At 37.9% G+C, this 19,643-nt stretch overlaps 1 protein-coding gene across 1 annotated transcript in view; it reads right to left on the bottom strand.

The window, feature by feature from the left end:
• The window catches only part of ZNF292 (zinc finger protein 292), an 86,928-nt gene that overhangs the window by 40,712 nt on the left and 26,573 nt on the right, over nucleotides 1-19,643 (bottom strand). The window contains exons 2-3 of the mRNA XM_007467314.1: nucleotides 1,804-1,958; nucleotides 1,531-1,609 (exon numbers count right to left, since the gene is read on the bottom strand). Coding sequence (XP_007467376.1) covers nucleotides 1,531-1,609; nucleotides 1,804-1,958 — 234 coding nt within the window. The remainder of the gene's footprint in view (nucleotides 1-1,530; nucleotides 1,610-1,803; nucleotides 1,959-19,643) is intronic.

The raw sequence follows: 19,643 nt of genomic DNA on the forward strand, positions 1-19,643 counted from the left end.
AGCAGGTATAAAATAAGCCCAAGGAAGCTCTGAAATGAAAGCAAAGTGTCATGGAAACTCTTAAAGCTGCACGCTGTGTTTGTATAAAAAGTCTATTCCTCAAAACCATAAAAATCTCACTGAACAAGTTCAAGTGCTTTAAGAAATTTTCTTTGAGCAACTGCTGAGAGCTCCATACTGGGATTTAAAGAGTTATTTCCTCCTCATTAAACCATATGAAAAGGCATCAAGTAGTGCTATTGTTTCAAAAAAGAAAGTTGAAAAGGTTTACCTTATGTTGACAAACAAAATTAATATGAGGAATTCGGTATTATATTTGTATATAAACTCCTTATATAATTAATTCTGTGGTAGAGTGTATCTGAGTGCCAAACAATCAAAAAAAGTTCTGAGATAATCATTTACCTAAAAATAACCACCTGCTGGGAAAAAAAACCTGAGACAAAAGTTACTGATATGCTGAAGTACAAATTGCATGATCAAAAAGTTAGCTGCAATGTGACAAACACGACAAGACACTTTCAACAGTTATTAAGTATGTACCTACTATGTGTAAAACTCTATGTTGAATCCTTTGGAATAAAGGTATGAATCCTATCTTCAAGAATTTTGCACTTGATGTAATTTTAATATTTAATATTAAAATAGGAAAGTTGATTTCTCTGCCTAACTATAGTTTATTTCACATGCTTCTAAAATTTGAGACTAATCCTCTTTTAATATCTCTTCTATGGAAAAACATAAGGCCAAAAGATATTTTAAGAACTCTGGCTAGAGGAAGAGAGAGACAACTATACTTTTTGAGACTAGTTGGCAGGAACATTCTTTTTAACTAACCAATTAATCAAACTTTACTTGAAGCTATAAAATATCCAGCACAATCTAGTGCTTAACAAAATTTAACATTCTTGAAATACTGCAAAACAACTAAGTGCTAAACTATGTAGTACTTTTATAAGTAGAATAACAGCCCTAAGTAACAGAGATAAAGCAAGTGTTTTCAGATATAGGAGAAAAAGTATGGACTACGGAGTAAAGAATCTTGGTTCAAATAACTACTCTGATATTAGCTATACAAGTTTGGGCAGATAAATATTTTAGAGTTTGAGCCTCAGTTTCCTCACCTTTAAAATGGGAAAAATATACCTACCCCCACAAAGTTTTCATAAGGATTAAATGAGATACGTTAAATTCTTATAAAGCATATTGCGATTTTCAACAATTAGTTAAACTGTTTCTAAATACAAATGAGGGCATTTTCTTTTGTGTTCCCTTACTGCTCTGGCAAAGTTCTAATTATCTGATCTTAAAGAACAGTGCAATATTCAACCAAACTACTTAAATGTATATATTCATTTAGCAAACATCTATTGAGCACTGACTATATGCAAGACATTAATGTTAATAAGAACAGCAATTAATGTTTGTCATTACTTAAATCATTTAAAGTTTAACCAAATAATTTATTAAGAATAAAGAAAATTGCCATAAAATATATCTATATTAAATCTAGTAGGTAAATATTCTCACCTGCACCAGTGTCTGAAATTGTTCCCACTGTTTATCAGATAACTCAACAGGCAGACACAGTAAAAGGTCAACACAGCTTCTAAAAAACAAAAAGTTGGTAAGGATACAAATAATTACTAAAATTCAAAGTAAAATAAGATGAATAATTCTACTATCATCAGTAGACTGTCCATAACTAATCTATTTAAAATTAAACTATCATAAGATTTGAGATACAGAGTTAAAAACAAAAAAGCTAAATCTAATTTTTTATTTACTCAAAGGTCTACTCACAATGCCAAGCGTTCCAGAACCAATGCTACATTTTCACATTCAGAGGTAAGATAAGGTCGGGCTTTAACATAACTTTGGATAGCCACTGTGTATACTTCCAATAAAGGTAAAGGATCTTCTGAAGTTTTCCATTTCTCTGCATATTCAAGGAGTGTCTGTTTGGAAGGAATAATAAAAAGTATTCAAAGTAAATAAAAATACATATTGATTAATTAATCAACTGTTTTTCTTTCCTCCCTAAGAAATTTTGAGAAATAACTTTTATTTATAAAAACAAAAAGCAGTTCACACCGATTAAAATATTAAAAGTAATAAAGCCGTAATCTTATTTCCAGCAGCTCTTTGTAGGAGACAAGATTAGTGTTAATTCATCCAACAATAGCATCTTTTCATGAAGTTTGGTTTTAAATAGTGAAAGCATTATCTCCTCTCTTTCCAAGTCATAATCCACCCTTTCACCCACAAATTTCTAAGATTTAAAAGTCATTTTAAAAAGAAGACACCTGGGCAAGTAATACTTGGCCAGGCATGCAGTGAAGAATTTCAAATATTTATGTGTTCTATTTTTCATGCAAGGAACATAAAATTCAACACCTAACAATAAATTAACCACATATGGTCAGAAAAGACATGAAATGTTTTCAGTTAAAATAGTACATAGTATATTACTGGTTTTTATGATGAGCTTTATCACTAAAAATATCTAAAGATGTTCAACACACATAAAATCACTATTAAAGATATTAAAGAATGATTATAAGGTCAACAAATTTTTGTAATAAAGTGCTTGGTTTTCTGGGTTTTTTAATTTTTATTTATTTTATTTATTTTCATTTTTGGCTGCGTTGGGTCTTCGTTGCTGCGCGCGGGCTTTCTCAGGCTTTCTCTAGTTGCGGCGAGCAGGGGCTACTCTTTGTTGCTGTGTGCGGGCTTCCCACTGTGGTGGCTTCTCTTGTTGCCGAACATGGGTTCTAGGCGTGTGGGCTTCAGTAGTTTTGGCTCATGGGCTCAGTAGTTGTGGTTCGTGGGCTCTAGAGTGCAAGCTCAGTAGTTGTGGCACACGGGCGTAACTGCTCCGCGACACGTGGGATCTTCCCAGACCAGGCCTGGAACCTGTGTCCCCTGCACTGGCAGGTGGATTCTTAACCACTGCACCACCAGGGAAGCCCAAGTGCTTGTTTTTTACAATAAAAAACTCTTCATCAGGAAAAACAAAATGCTGTTTATCCTACAGAATGAAGAGGTGGAAGAAACTGGCAACAGTAAACAGACACCTATGCGTTCTACAACTACTAACATTGTGAGTTACTAAAAACTATCTAAAAGGTTCTACTATTATGCTAAATGAAGTAGAACTCTAATTAAATGTTTTTAGAATACAGAAGACTGCCACAATTAGTCTTTCTCACTTTTCAAGGTTTAAGACTCATCAACATGTGGCAAATTCAGGTGTTATTTCGTAGAAAAGAGGTATCTTGAAGGAAAACTCCATAAGGCCTTGCTTGTATCCTCTGGCATACAGAAGCAGCTTTCTACAAATGTGCAGGTAGTAAAGTAGGAAGGGAGGAAGGTAGGAAGGAAGGAATTATATTCTACTATCAGACACTCAAAAGAAAACACTTATTACCTTCTCCTCTCTACAACCCTCTAACTACTAGAAGTAGTAAGTGATCAAAGAGAATATGGAAGAAAAGAAGGATAGAAAAGGTAATCTGGTAAATTAAAGAGCAACATAATAACAACTTACTTTCTGAGTAGTCATATATTCATAAACCCTGACTCTCTCCAAGTTGGACAGAAGTGCAGGTTACTTGAAGGCCCAGTACTTGCAACTGGCATCTGAAGTAAGGGCAGTCTTGTGGGACTGAGCCCTTTAACCTGTGGAGTCTGAGCTAACTGAACTGTAGAAGACCTATTTGGTGCTGGAGAGTTTGAGAAGAGGTACTGGAAAAAACACCATGTGTTTGGTGTCAGCAGTGCAAATATCTCTCAACAGGACTTAGAAAAATCGAAACAAAACCTACCAACTGAAGGGAAAAGTCTGCATTCTGGAACTGTTTTGTGATTATCCCTCTACTTCTAGGAGGAATAAAACTGGTGATATGATGGAGGATGACCTCACTCACATCTTCAAGGTTTTTGGAATTAACACCAACTATGCATACAATTCTTACTTTAGCTAGCACCTGTCTTTCTACATAAAGTCATTAAATATTATTTTCCTTTTTCTGGAAAAAGAAGTTTAGGCGTCTGGGGAATTTCATGCCTGGCCAATGTACCCAGTCTCACATGGGTTCAATTGAAAGCTTAGGTTTCCCCTATTAGTCCTCTTGCAGTAATGAATCAATTTCCCATAATAGTTTTAATTTTTCCTGAAAAAGAAAATACACTGTACTGATTTCCAAAAAGCTTTGAAATTATAAGCTTCTTCCTTTCTTGTCTCCCAACACCCCCAAGAAAAACCCTAGAAAAAAAAAATCACATATATCTACATGTATGTACATACATCTACATTTTACCCAAGCTCTACATTTCTTGATATGTCTAGCTCTGCAAAGGGTACTTATACATTACTTCTTTCCTTTATATACTTGAGTTCTACTGTCCTCAGGTGAAAAAGTTTTCCTTGTTTTTTTGTTTTTTCTACTAAATTTATTTATTTATTTAATTTTGGCTGCATTGGGTCTTTGTTGCTGCACACAGGCTTTCTCTAGTTATGGTGAGCAGGGGCTACTCTTCGTTGTGGTGTGTGGGCTTCTCATTGCGGTGGCTTCTCTTCTTGTGGAGCATGGGCTCTAGGCATGTGGGCTTCAGTAGTTGTGGTGCAAGGGCTCAGTAGTTGTGGCTCGCGAGCTCTAGAGTACAGGCTCAGTAGTTGTGATGCACGGGCTTAGTTGCTCCGTGGCATGTGGGATCTTCCCGGACCAGGGCTTGAACCCATATCCCCTGCACTGGCAGGTGGATTCTTAACCACTGCGCCACCAGGGAAGTCCGAAAAAGTTTTTAAACTTACCTTTAATTATAATCAAAGATGAGTTCTTTTGGGTATAACAGAGTCTGAATTGATGAGAAAAATAATTGACAAGTCACAGAATGTGAGAACCATAAAGCACCTTAAAAAATAATATACTTTCACCTCATTTTATAGATGAGGAAAGAGGAAGAGAAAGCAGATTCTGGTGAAAAGCAGACCTTTTAGGTGGCTTTTTAACAGTCTGGGAATAATGTAACTAGGGAAAGGGTAGAAGAAAAGCATCACAGCAGATTTTAAGAGATGGTAGGAAAAAGAAAATGGCATGCTCATAGTGATTACATATAGGAGAATAAGTTTAAAAGTTGGGTTAAATATCTATTTTTATAAAGGTATGAGCTGATATTCATAACCAGTAAGTGTACTGATAGTAGAGCTTCCCTTGTTTCTCAAGACACTAAGATTAGTAGAACCACTGTGAAACTGGAAGCATTCCCAACATGACTAGTTCATAAATTATGCTTTCTTCAACTAAAAAAGTTACTTATTTATATCTACTACCTTAATCTATACAAAGGCTTTCAGGCAGGAATTCCAGAACAATCAGACTCATATTTTTTACACAGAATCAGAACAGACCTTCAAGATCACTTAATTCTGTTTTACGAAGTCCAGTGACCTGAAATTCGAATATTAACTGAATTGGCAATCAGCAAAGCCAGGCAGCCTCCTCACTCTCTGTGAAACATTCTGTCCACTACAAACACTGTGGTAATGTCACAACTATAAATCTGTAGATTACTTTATTACTTCAATTATTCCTCATAACTCTATGAGGTTATGTACTATTTATCTAGTTTGCCAGCCATAGTAGAATTAAATAACTTGACCTCTTTATTAGTTAAGCTTATTTCAGCTGAAAGTAAGAAAATCCAACTCAAAGCAGCAGAAACAATAAGAAAGGTTTCCCACATAATAAGAGATTAAGAGGAAGAGCAAGTTCTGGGATTGGTTAGTTTAGCGGCTCAACAACGTCTTCAAGGACCACCTATGCCTTCACTCTGCCGTCCTCAGGTGGTGCCCCACCCAGTCCCTAGGTCTCAGCAATAACCAGAAGAAAAGATGAGACTACCACTTCATGTGCATCTTTTCAAGCAACAAAGAAACCCTTCCCAGAAACCATAAACCCAATTTCTATCAGTAAATTTTTCCTCAGGTCCCAACAGCCAGAATTTCATCAGACACCTACGTCAAAAATCACACAGCCATAAAGGAACTCCATGGTTGCCCACTCTCCAAGGTTTCTCCGAAGCACAAAGCCATGCTGAAGAAGGAAAATGTGTGAATAAAATCAGGGTTCTATTAGGAAGGTGGGGGAGGGGCCTAAGCCTCACACTTTGGTTGCCTCTCCAATGGTTTTTACTCCCACATGTGTTCAAGAATGAGCAAGTCCACGTGTGTGTGTGGTGTTTTTATATTTAAATACACATACACAAATGAACAAAAATAAAAGTTGTTGTGATCTGGTTTGGAGAGGGATATGCGAGGGGTATAGAGGATAAGAGATAGGAAAAGAAACCTGTAAGTCTTCCTACGAGGCACCGGATTGCTTCCATTAATGAGTAAACTGTAAACTAAGTATAGTAAGAGAAGTTAAAACTGTGTTCTGTAAAGAATGATTAATGGAACTAAGGACGGGATGCTTAATCTGGGCAATAAATAACATTTACTGAATATTTACTATATGCTAGGCACTGTTCTGCAAGCTTTACAATACCTATTAACAATTGGATAAATTACAGTAATGTGCTTATATTAAAATGGACAAAGGCATAAAATAGTTAAAGAAACAAATAAGCCCCAAGAGCACAGAACTAGAGGCATAGAGGAGATTCAGACCTTAACAGTCTGACTTCAGAGCCTGAGTTCTTAAATACTATGTTCTACACTTCTAGAGAAATAAAACTTTGATTCACAGCCAAATTAACAAATCTGAAGACTTGTCACATAAAACAAGAGTTAGTCTTACTCTATGTGCTCTCACAGGACAAACCAGCACCACTAAGTTAAAGTTTTAAGGAGATAACTTTCTGCTTCCTATGAGACTGACGATCAAACAATTACAGTTAACCAAAAATTGAACAGGTTGGGCTTCCCTGGTGGCGCAGTGGTTGAGAGTCTGCCTACCGATGCAGGGAACACGGGTTCGTGCCCCAGTCCGGGAAGATCCCACGTGCTGCGGAGCGGCTAGGCCCGTGTGCCATGGCCGCTGAGCCTGCGTGTCCGGAGCCTGTGGCTCTGCAACGGGAGAGGCCACGGCAGTGAGAGGCCCGCGTACCGCAAAAAACAAAACAAAACAAAACAAAAAAATTTAACAGGTTGGCCTCCATCACTGAAGTTACTCAAGCAGGAGCAAAACGGCTCTGAGTTCAGAATGCAGTAAAGCAGTCATATTTGGGAGACACATTCCATCACAACAGAAGAGACTACACTAGTGGGGCTCAGAGAGGTTTTGATTGGTTGGCATATTGTTTAAAAATTATTTTAATTAGTTTCTAACACTTAAAAATCATAAGTTTACAGAGAACTTGGATTTCTGACTTTTTTTTTTTTTTTCCATTTGGAAACCTTGGGTCCATATTCCGGCACTGAAATAACTGGCGGGAGCTGAGGCACGGGCTCTCTGATTGCTGGAAGCCTTACCCAGCTGCCTCCCTCTTTAAGGGACCTATTGTCTTCCTGCAAGTTATTTGTCATCACCACCTTTCCTATAGCATGTATTACGATCAGAGAAAGAAATACAAGCAAAAGAAAGGTTAAAGGATCATATTCCAGCAGGATCTCTAAAACAGTGTTTCTCAACCTCCTTTTCATTTTTATCCGCTCCTAAGGAAACTTCTGACTTTTTTCCCTGTCTCCCACCCCCAATGAAATTTTAATACCACAGATGTACTGTCTGTTTATGGGTCACAAGCTATTGTAATATCTAAGATTCTTTTTGCTCCTTAAGAACCAATTTTCACCCCCTTGGGAACAAAAATGCACATTTAATATTCTGGCTGTTAAGTTGATTTCTCATTATCTACATCAGCAGAGACTAGGACATATATACTCTAGGGAGGAAGACAGTATAGATTAACTTCCAGAAGCTTCCTTTAGTTCCTCTAAGGATTAGTAGGAGAGAAAACGAAAGAAGAATAGAAGGGGAATAAAACCACAGGGGTGTTAAATTTAATAAGCAAGAGGATTAAATTACATTATTGTCCTACATAAAGGTAAGACTGGAGTGTTGGATATGTTTATACTCTTACACTCACGGTCCAATTCCAATTTATAGCTATGATTCTCTAGAGTGGAAGTTCTCAAAAGTTTTGATCTCATGACCCTTTCTTAAAAATACTGAGAATCCCAAAGCATTTGTTTATGGGGATTATAACTACTGATTTTCACCATGTGAGAATTAGAAATGAAAACTGAGATACTTAATTATATACTTATAAATGGATTTAAAATAACAACAAACCCATCACATGTTACTATAAATAGGGTATTTTTAATGAAAAAAATTGTTTCCAAAAAAATTAGTGAGAAGAGTGGCATTTCTTACATTTTTCAAATCTCTTCAATGTTTGGCTTAATACAAAAGAGCAGGATTCTCATATCCCTGCATTTAATCTGCTGTAATATCATAGATCATGTAACCTCCAGAAAAACCCCACTGTACAGGAATGAAAGAAGGCAAATAACAGAGTTTTGACTTTTTGTACCCACTGAGCCTTTGGTGAGTGATACTCTTTTATAATTTCAAAGTTACTAAAATTTATTTTAAGGTTTTGCATGAAAATGGTGGACTGGACACATTCATTTCACACCTTGTCCTCTCCAAACCTCACTAAACCAACAGTAATTTTTTTTTTTTAACTGGCATAAACCCACAAGGACTAAGAAAATAGGAACAGAGGAAACAGAAACAAAATTTTAAACACTGGAAAGCATATGGAAGATGGGCACTCCATGAAAAATGACTCCAAAGTAGACTTTAGGTAAAGACCTAATTCTGAAGAATCATGGAAGGGCTCAAGAACTGGGAGCACCAGGTGCCTCTGGAAATGGGGGCAAAGGTGAGACTGAGAATGAGAGGACTGGCTGAAAGTCTATTTAAGCAGTTGGCCTCTCTGATTTCTGCATCCCTCTCCAGAGCTAGGTGACCAAAGCTAGGCACTACTCCTCTCTATCCCCAGCAGTTTATTCTGTAGAGAAGTATAGGAAAAAAAGGTGTCTGCACAGAGATAAGGGAAGCATTAAGTCAACTTTACATACTGACTATAGAGACAGCTCCCTTCTCATGTCCTTTTCCCTCCAAAATTGCCAGAACCTCCTTAGCTGAGTCCTTCTCAGGAAATTCAAGAAAAAAGACCCAAAGATTCTGACACCAGGCCTTCCCCCATGAAAAGGAAACAGCTAGGTCCCCCTACAGTGAAAACCACAACAAATCCCACTCATGGGCCTGGAGCTCTCAATCAGTTTTTCAGTGATATATCTTTAAATATGGACAGCCAAGGACCACTCAGGAGGTTGAAACAAATTAGTTAAAAAAAAAAAAAGAAAAAGAAACTTGGAGCAAGCAGAGACTATACAAGGAGAAGACAAAATTCCAAGAAACTATCATTAATATTCTAGGGTGTGCAGTCAGAATGGCCATCATCAAAAAATCTAGAAACAATAAATGCTGGAGAGGGTGTGGAGAAAAGGGAACACTCCTGCTCTGCTGGTGGGAATGTGAATTGGTACAGCCACTATGGAGAACAGTATGGAGGTTCCTTAAAAAAACTACAAATAGAACTACCATAGCCCCAGCAATCCCACTACTGGGCATATACCCTGAGAAAACCATAATTCAAAAACAGTCATGTACCAAAATGTTCATTGCAGCTCTGTTTACAATAGCCCGGAGATGGAAACAATCTAAGTGTCCATCATCGGATGAATGGATAAAGAAGATGTGGCACATATATACAACAGAATATTACTCAGCCATAAAAAGAAACGAAATTGAGCTATTTGTAATGAGGTGGATAGACCTAGAGTCTGTCATACAGAGTGAAGTAAGTCAGAGAGAGAAAGACAAATACCGTATGCTAACACATATATATGGAATTTAAGAAACAAAAATGTCATGAAGAACCTAGGGGTAAGACAGGAATAAAGACACAGACCTACTGGAGAACAGACTTGAGGATATGGGGAGGGGGAAGGGTGAGCTGTGACAAAGCACGAGAGAGGCATGGACATATATACACTACCAAAGGTAAGGTAGATAGCTAGTGGGAAGCAGCTGCATAGCACAGGGAGATCAGCTCGGTGCTTTGTGACCGCCTGGAGGGGTGGGATAGGGAGGGTGGGAGGGAGGGAGACGCAAGAGGGAAGAGATATGGGAACATATGTATATGTATAACTGATTCACTTTGTTATAAAGCAGAAACTAACACACCACTGTAAAGCAATTATACCCCAATAAAGATGTTAAAAAAGATTAAAAAAAATATTCTAGGGTGTGTGTGTGTGTGTGTGTGTGTGTGTGTGTGAGAGTCTATTAGACCTATGAATAAAAACACCATATCATAAAGGAATATTTATTTTAAAAAGATTCAAATTAAAAATGTAATAGCAGAAATGAAAACCTCGGGCTTCCCTGACGGCGCAGTGGTTGAGAATCTGTTTGCCAATGCAGGGGATACAGGTTCGAGCCCTGGTCTGGGAAGGTCCCACATGCCACGGAGCAACTGGGCCCGTGAGCCACAACTACTGAGCCTGCGCGTCTGGAGCCTGTGCTCCGCAACAAGAGAGGCCGTGATAGTGAGAGGCCCGCGCACCGCGATGAAAAGTGGCCCCCACTTGCCACAACTAGGGAAAGCCCTCGCACAGAAACAAAGACCCAACACAGCAAAAATAAGTAAATAAATTAATAAACTCCTACCCCCAACATCTTCTATAAAAAAAAAAAAAAAAATACCAGTCCTCGTTTGACCTTAACTCAATTTCCCCAGAAAGTAGAGTAAAAGGGAAGGAAAGAAAAGATAAGAAACTTTGGAGAATAGTGCTAGAGGTCTCATAATCAACAAGAGGAATTCCAGGAAGTTAGAGAAATGGAGGGGAACAAATCAAAGAACTAATTCAACTTAATTTCCTAGAATCTAAGGACACGAATTTTAGAATTGAAAGACCCACTTAGTGCCCAACTCAATTACTCAAACTAGACCTATACCAAGGTACTATTTCATAAAATTTCAGAGCTCAAGGACAAAGAGAGGACCAAAACAAGCTTGGGGGGAACCAGGGAGCAGACTTCTCAACAGCAACACTGGAGCCAAAGGAAAATGAAGCACTGCATTAAAAACTGAGGGGCGATTATTTCCGTCCAATTATCATAAGTATTAAGACAGAAAAGTCATTTTCAGACATGCAAGTTCTCAAAAATTTCAACTTCTATGCATATTTTTTCAGGATGCTACTGAAGAGGGAATTTCACCAAAATGAGGGAATAAACCAGGGAAGGAGTGAAAATGGTATCTAGGAAAAAGGGAATCTAACACAAGAGACAGGAAATGAAGAAAGATCCCAAGAAAACAGCTGTGCAATGGGCCTGAAAAATAACTACAGCATATCAGATGGCTCTAGGACAAATTTATTCAAGATGAAATTGACAAGACTACCTAATGTACCTGAATAAGCTTAGAGGAGATTCATATAACTGAGGGAGCGTTTGGATTGAATTGGTGATATATACATAGAATACTCAGCTAAGGAAATAAAATACTTTAAGTACATTAACCTGCCCTCAACAATTAGAGAATGCACATTCTTTAAAAACACAAAACATTTACAAAAACTGACTATAAACTAGGTCACATAGTCACGAAAAATAACAAACAATTAATATCATACATTTTCACATTCTTTGAACATGATGCAATAAAGTCAGAAATGAACAAAATACCCTTACAAAGAAAAGTACAAATCTGAAAATTTTTAAGCCTATTTTTAAAAAAATTTTATTTTATATTGGAATATAGTTGATTAACAATGTGTTAGCTTCAGGTGTACAGCAAAGTGATTCAGTTATACATATACATGTACCTATTATTTTCCCATTTAGGTTATTACAGAATATTGAGCAGAGTTCCCTGTGCCATACAGCAGGTCCTTGTTGGTTATCTATTTTAAATATAGTAGTGTGGGACTTCCCTGGTGGCACAGTGGTTAAGAATCCACCTGCCAACGCAGGGGACACAGGTTTGATCCCTGGTCCAGGAAGATCCCACATGCCACGGAGCAACTAAGCCCGTGTGCCACAACTACTGAGCCCGCGTGCCGCAACTACTGAAGCCCGTGTGCCTAGAGCCCATGCTCCGCAACAAAGACAAGCCACCGCAATGACAAGCCCACGCACCAAAACGAAGAGTAGTCCCCACTTGCTGCAACTAGAGAAAGCACGCATGCAGCAACAAAGACCCAATGCAGCCAAAAGTAAATAAATAAATACATACATACATACATACGTACAGTAGTGTGTACATGTCAATCCCAAACTCCCAATCTATCCCTCTACCCCCCTTAAGTCTATTTCTAAATCACGGGTGGAAGAAATCATAATAGAAATCGGAGAATACTTAGACTTGAACTATAGCAAAAGCACATCAAAATTTGTAGGATGCAGCTAGAACAAGCTTAAGAGGGAAATTTATAGATGAAAATGTTTATACTGTAAGTTATGCTATAGCTTTAAAAAAAACATGCAAATATGTTCCAACACAGTATAAGCAAAACATTAATTTCCCATTTGCCTATGTGTGATTTTTTTGGTGAGAAACATTAGGTGAAAGCAGAAAACTATACCCAGCTGAACTAAGCTTGCAGGAAAACAAAATGCACACACCTCAAAAACATGTATCACCTACATCAGTTCATGACCCAGGCATGTGATGAGCCACACCCATCCACACATGGTTTTACAACTTTCTGTCCAATTTCAGAGAACTCTCCTTCCACCACCTCACAATAACTCACAAACTGCATCCCTTCTGACACCCACTCCTACAAACAAAGTACAGGTCTTTTCCAAGGTAAAGCACCACATTTATTTTAAGTTATGTAAGTCTTAACCACTAAAGGGGTATAAAATTGTACTACAGTTTTTATAAGGTTCTGCGTGTGACACTGATGAAGTTTTCAAGTGTTGGGCCTCTAACCCCATTTTCCCCATAAGCCTTGTGATTTTTGTTGTGCAATCTTGCATAGCAAGGTTTTTTGCTAGGGATACTTATGCTGTGATAAAGCAAAACTGGCTGCATTAGAAAAAGACAAAATGAAAAAATCATAGAGAATATTACTGGGACAAACAGAGAAATCTGAACATATACTGTAATTAGATAATATTATTGTGTCAATGTTAAAATTTCCTGTGTGATGATTGTATTTTTGGACTTAAGAGATAAATACAAGCCCAATTTTTGGACTTACGCAATGTCATGATGCCTAGCTCTAAAGGATTCAGGGAGAAAAAGAATTAAAAGCATGAGACAAAGCAAATATAGCAAAATGTTAACGCCGGTGAATCTTGTAAAAGGTATATGAGTATTCAGTGTACTATTCTTGTACTTTTTCTATAATAAAAAGTTTGGAAGATCAAAATATTAGGGATGGCAAGTGTGGTAGACTGAATTCCTCACTCCTCCTTGTATCCACGCCGTTTTTCACATGACTGTAGAATACTTCTCATAGTGGTAGAGAATATTTTCCTACCCCATGTGACTTGTTTTGACCAAAAGAATGTGTCAGAAGTGATGGCAGGTCATCTATGAGTTTAAGAATCTTGCTCGTTTGTATGCTTCTACCATCAAAAGGAGAAGATATGTCCAGATTAGCCTGCTGTTCCCAGGAAGATGAGAAGATGCCACCCCTGTTGCTCTAGTTGAGGCCACCCTATACCAGGCAACATCCAGCCAACCTTAAACCTGTATGACTCCAGCCAAGACCAGCAGATTGCCTAGCCAACCATGCCCTGACTTCAGATGAATGAGCAATACATACTTACTATTAGATGTCACTAGGGTTTTGTGGTTGTTACACACAATTTTGTGAAAACAGCTGAGTTAAGTAGCTAACTTAAGTTAGACAAAGAGAATAAATTCAAAGAAAGCTTAAAAATTTTAAAGTAGTAAAAACAAGAGCAGATATATTTATATATGAAATAGAAAATGAAGATACAACAGAGAGGATCAACAAAACCAAACACTGGTCATTTGAAAGACTTAAAAAAAAAAACCTTTGGCAAAAATAATCAAAAAAAAAAAGAGAAGGCACAAATAAATAGAATTAGGAATGAGAAAGGGACCAAAACTACAGAAGCAATGCATATTTTAAAAAAATATTAAGATAATACACTGAATAACCTTATTCCTTATTTGAAATAGCTTTAAAATCTTTTTTTAACTATTTACTTGTTTTTTAATGAAGCAGCTTAAAAATCTGAATGAAATGGGTAGAAGTTATTAAAACTATCTCAAGAACAGAAAAAGTCCTTTACCCACTAAAGAAACTGAATCCAATTTAAAAAAAAAGAATCTAGTTGGTTTTCTATAGGAAAATCCAGCAAACGATCTTTTAGGAAACAGACTATTATAGAAACTTTTGGAAGAAAGGAAAGGAAAAAGGGAGGGAGGGAAAGTTCCCCCAATTCATTGTTTGAGACTATTATAAACTTAAAAAACTGGGTAAATGTGATATGAGACAGGAAAATTCACAGGCCAATCTCACTTAATAAACAGATATTAAAATCCCCAGTATTACCAAACCAAATCCTGCAATAAACTTTAAAAATTTTTTAAAATATTTTGAAACAATCACAAAGTTACAGGAAGTTGGAAATACAGTATAGAGAAAATTTTTTCCTGAACCATTTGGTAGTTAGTTGCCAACCTGGTGCTCTACTGCCTTCAAATATCTTAATGTATATTTCCTACAAACAAGGACCTCCTACGTGATCAGAGAGTATGACCACTGAGAATCAAGAAAAAACTACTGGTACATACGCTACTACCATTTAATCCTCTGACACCACTCAAGTGTGCCAATTATCCCAATGATGTGTTTCACAGAAAAGGATACAGTTCAGAACCATGCCTTGCATTTAGTTGTGATGTCCCTTCGGCCTCTAAGTCCTAAGCGAAACTTTAAAGACTCATTTAGGACCCTTACACTATCAAAGATTACAGGCCAGTTATTTTGTAGAATAACCCTCAATTTGGGTTTGGTGTTTTCTCATAATTATATCCATGTTATGCATTTTGGCAGGAATACCACAGAAGCAATGATGATTTCTGCTCACTGTATGCTATCAAGCAGTACATGATTTCAATCTGTCCCATTATGGATGATGTTCCTTTTGATCACTTGATTAAGTTAGGGCCTGCCCCCCTCACTCCGCTTGGGCTCAGCATGCTGGAACTGGCTGTCTCTCCAGGCAGTTCCCCCTTCTCCCTCTGCTTTGGCGCTGACATCCTCTGCCAGGCTGCCCCTCTGTGGAAATGCCCCCCTTCTGAAGCCCCACACCAGGCTGCTCTCCCCTCCCCCACCCCATGGGCAACCTACTCATCTCACTTGGGCTCTAAATCCCCACATGCAGCCACCCCTGCCAACTCCCTACAGAGCCCTCCTCACCCTAATTGGGCTCTGACTCCTGCATCACAGAGCTGCTACTTATCCAACCTGGGCTTTGACACTCACTCTGGGCCTATGCAACACCCCTGCTCCCACCACAGACACCTACTTTGTCCCCTCTCCATAAGGAATCAAGGACTGAATTATTCAGGAAGGGAAGAGGAAGGGCTGCAATGTATTTTTTTTAAATGTATTTTGGACCCAGAAGGATTTATCTTGGCAATATGAAGAAAGTAAACAGATGTCTCTAATTTTAAACTAATTTATCATAGTAATAGATTTAAAGGGGAAGCTACATGATTACCTCAATAATCACCAAAAAAAGGACACGATCAAACTACAAACCCATTCAACGTAAAGAAAAAAAAAAAAACCTTTTTGCAACAATGAATAGAAGGAAAGCTCCTTAACTTGATGAAATGTATTCAGTAAAACCCACGGCAAACCTCATACTTAATGGTGAAAAGTTAAAAGCATTTCCCTTTAAAGTCAGAAACAAAACAAAAATGTCTGCTATCACTGCTCCTACTCAAGACTGTAGGCCTAATCAGCACAATGAGAAAAAGAAATGAACACTATAAAGGCTGCAAAGGAAAAAAAAACGTCATTACTGCAGAAAATGCATACGTAAGTCCAAGAGAATTCAAATTAGTTGCAGGATATAATCAGGATATAAATCAATTCTATTCACAAGCAAGTAAGTAGAAAATATAACTGTTAAAAAGATACCACTCACAATAACTAAACCCATGAGGTCCCTAAGAATAAATCTAATGAAATATATATAAAATCTTCAGAAAAAAATTATGAAACTTCACTTAAAGACATAAAAGAAGGCCTGTATAAATGGAGATACTGCATTCATGGATGTTAGAAGATGAATTTTTAAAGTGGCAATATGACCCAAATTTGATACATAAAGTCAAAGCAATGCCAAAGAAATTCCCCATAAGGATTTTTCATATAACCTGACAAGTTGACTCTAAAATTCACACAAAAAGCCAAACCAATTTTGAAAGAGCCAGGTGGGAGTATCTGCCCTAATCAGATAGCAAGACTTAAAGAGATGGAAATTAAAAGAGCATGATAGGGCTTCCCTGGTGGCGCAGTGCTTGGGAGTCCGCCTGCCGATGCGGGGGACGCGGGTTCGTGCCCCGGTTCGGGAGGATCCCGCGTGCCGCGGAGCGGCTGGGCCCGTGAGCCATGGCCGCTGGGCCTGTGCGTCCAGAGCCTGTGCTCCGCAGATGGGAGAGGCCGCAACAGTGAGAGGCCCGCATAACGCAAGGAAAAAAAAAAAAAAAAAAAAAAAAAGAGCATGATATTGGTACAGGCATAGATGACAGAAAAGAATTAGAGAGAGCTTTAAAACAAAGCTAAGTATATATGGGAACTTGGGTATATAAAAGATGTGCCGTTAGTAATTAGTGAGAAAAGTACAGACCATTTCATAAATAATGCTTAAACAACCAGCTCTTCAGGAGAATAAAACTACAACTATTCCCAGCATACAACCAAATTATATTCCATATGGGTTAAATATCTAAATATCTAAATGTGAAAAGCAATACTTGAAAACTTTAAGAACACAAGAGGAGAAGATCTCAAGATCTTGAGAATATTTCAAGGGACAATGAAGGATTTCTTAAACAAGACAAAACACATAACCATAAAGGAAGACACTGACAACCAAAGCTACGTTAGAACTTAATATTTGGTTCACCAAAACCCCACATTAAAACCAAATGAAAAGCTACAAACTGGGAAGAAGTATTTGCAACCCATATTCCCAGGAATACATATTAACATGTCCATAATAAAAGTTTCCTCTGACTAGAACTGGTGAAGGAGGTCATTCCCAACTACCAAGCTAGTCAGAAGCCTGACTCAGCATCTCAGGTTTGAGCTTGTCCCTTACTGTACTGTCTTCTGGGGCTGCTGCTTTTGTATCATCTTTGTCCTGAACAGTGAGAATTCAATGAGTCTCTCTCACTTGTGATTAAATCCAATATTACTTCATAATCTTACTTCCACATTATTCCAGATACTTTGTTTAACCATACCTTAGTCTATTGTCCTTGGCAAACGGCCCATTGTTGTAGTTATTTCAGTGGCACTTTAACATTTTCAAAGAAAATCAATTATGAATTTGACATAATTCACACTCCCATACACTCATTCTAGGATGTGAAGTAATCATTCAGAAACTGAGCTTCTGATAGCTTAAAATCCTAAATAATCTCCAATATGGATGCTGTAATTCTCCAGAATTTCTCAGAATCCAAGGCCTACTTTCTTTGCAGCATTTTGGTGGCATGAACATCATGACCCCAACATTTCCTATTCCCTACCTTGACGTGGTGTGGCCCATTAATTCCTCTAGTTCTTATAATATATCCTTTGCTATAAACAAGTTTTACAAAAGCAACCAAATGAGTTCCTTAGTGTAGAGCAGGGGCCCCCAACCCCCGGGTACCCCTGGTACCAGCCTGTGGTCTGTTAGGAACTGGACCACACAGCAGGAGGTGAGCGGCAGGCCGAGCAAGCAAAGGTTCATCTGCCGCTCCCCATCGCTCGCATTACCGCCTGAACCACCACCCAACCACCGCCCCCCCAACGCTCCCCTTCACCCCCCCATCCATGGAAAAACTGTCTTCCACGAAACCAGTCCCTGGTGCCAAAAAGGTTGGGGACCGCTTGTGTAGAGGGTCTCAATTTTGGACTAATATGAACATGTTTGACACTAACCTGTTCACAATGCCCACAGGTGACTCTAATTTCCTAAGAAACCTGATGTAATAGAGATAAAAAGTAACAATGTCTAGTACACTGTAACCTAGAGAGGAAGTGTTTTTAAATCCCATCCATTGAACTAATTCTCATAACACTATATAACTGTTTCTGCATACAGGACACCCTAAAAATGACAATTTTGACTTCAGTTTAGTCTCCACAATATTTCTAACTTTGTACGTATACTCCAAGAACCATGACAGCATGTGTCTGGTTGACCTGTACCTTTATATTGTGACTCCAAGAGTGAAGCAGTCATAGTGAAGGTAAACACACGGTTCAAGTATAGAGTGATAATTTTATTCCAACATACAGCTGAATATCACATGGGAAGTCCAAAATCCTAGAGAGGAAAACCTCCACAGAGACCATAACCTTAGTATCTCCAGGGACCCACAAGCACAGTATATATATATAATCATACTCAAAGAAGCATAGTCAAAATCCCAGAAATAATAACAGCATGAGTCTCAATCTCAACGTGCTAGGGTTCGGCAGAAAAGAGTACCATAGTCTACTTGGTATGTCTCTCTATCATGGGCCAACTGCCACATATATGACATTCCTACTGATATGGACTAAATATGTGTGTGCCCCTCAAAATTCATATGTTGAAATAATAACCCCGAGGTGATGGTATTAGAAGGTGGAGCCTTTGAGAAGTGATTAGGTCGTGAGGGCAGAGTCCTCATAAATGGAATTAGTGCCCTTACAGAAGAGGTCCAAGAAAGCTCCCTTGCCTCTTCTATCATGTGAGACATGGTGAAAAGGTGCTATGAACCAGAAAGTGGGCTCTCAACAGACCAGATTCTGCTAGTGCCTTGATCTTGGACTTGCCAATCTCCAGAACTGTGAGAAATGAATTTCTATTGTTTATAAACCATCCAGTTTATGTTATTTACATTATAGCGGCTCAAATGAACAAATACACCTACTTTAGAATGTGAAATATGACAGCAGGAAGCCCAGCTTAAAAGGTGATCAATTCCCTTTGGTTCTATAATTTACAACTATCCTGGATGCTAATAAAATTCAACAGAAACTAGTTTTTCCTTGGTCACTTATATTATATCCACTGATCCACAAAAACTTTGATTAAAAGCAAATGAAAAAAATTACTTCTTTTCCTAAGAAAAATGTTAATACATGCTGAACTATAAGGGGATGTGATCCATTTTCAACATAACAAATGGTACTGGGACAACTGGATATCCACACGCATAAAAATGAAATAAGACATTTACCTTACATCACATGCAAAAATTAACTCAAAATGGACCATATTTAAATAAAGTGCTAAACCTATAAAACTTCTGGAAAAAAAACACAGAAGAAATCTTAGTGACCCTGGGTTAGGGAA

Source organism: Lipotes vexillifer, unplaced genomic scaffold (assembly GCF_000442215.2).
Source record: "Lipotes vexillifer unplaced genomic scaffold, Lipotes_vexillifer_v1.1 scaffold554, whole genome shotgun sequence".
In the NCBI taxonomy this organism is placed as follows: Eukaryota; Metazoa; Chordata; class Mammalia; order Artiodactyla; family Lipotidae; genus Lipotes; species Lipotes vexillifer.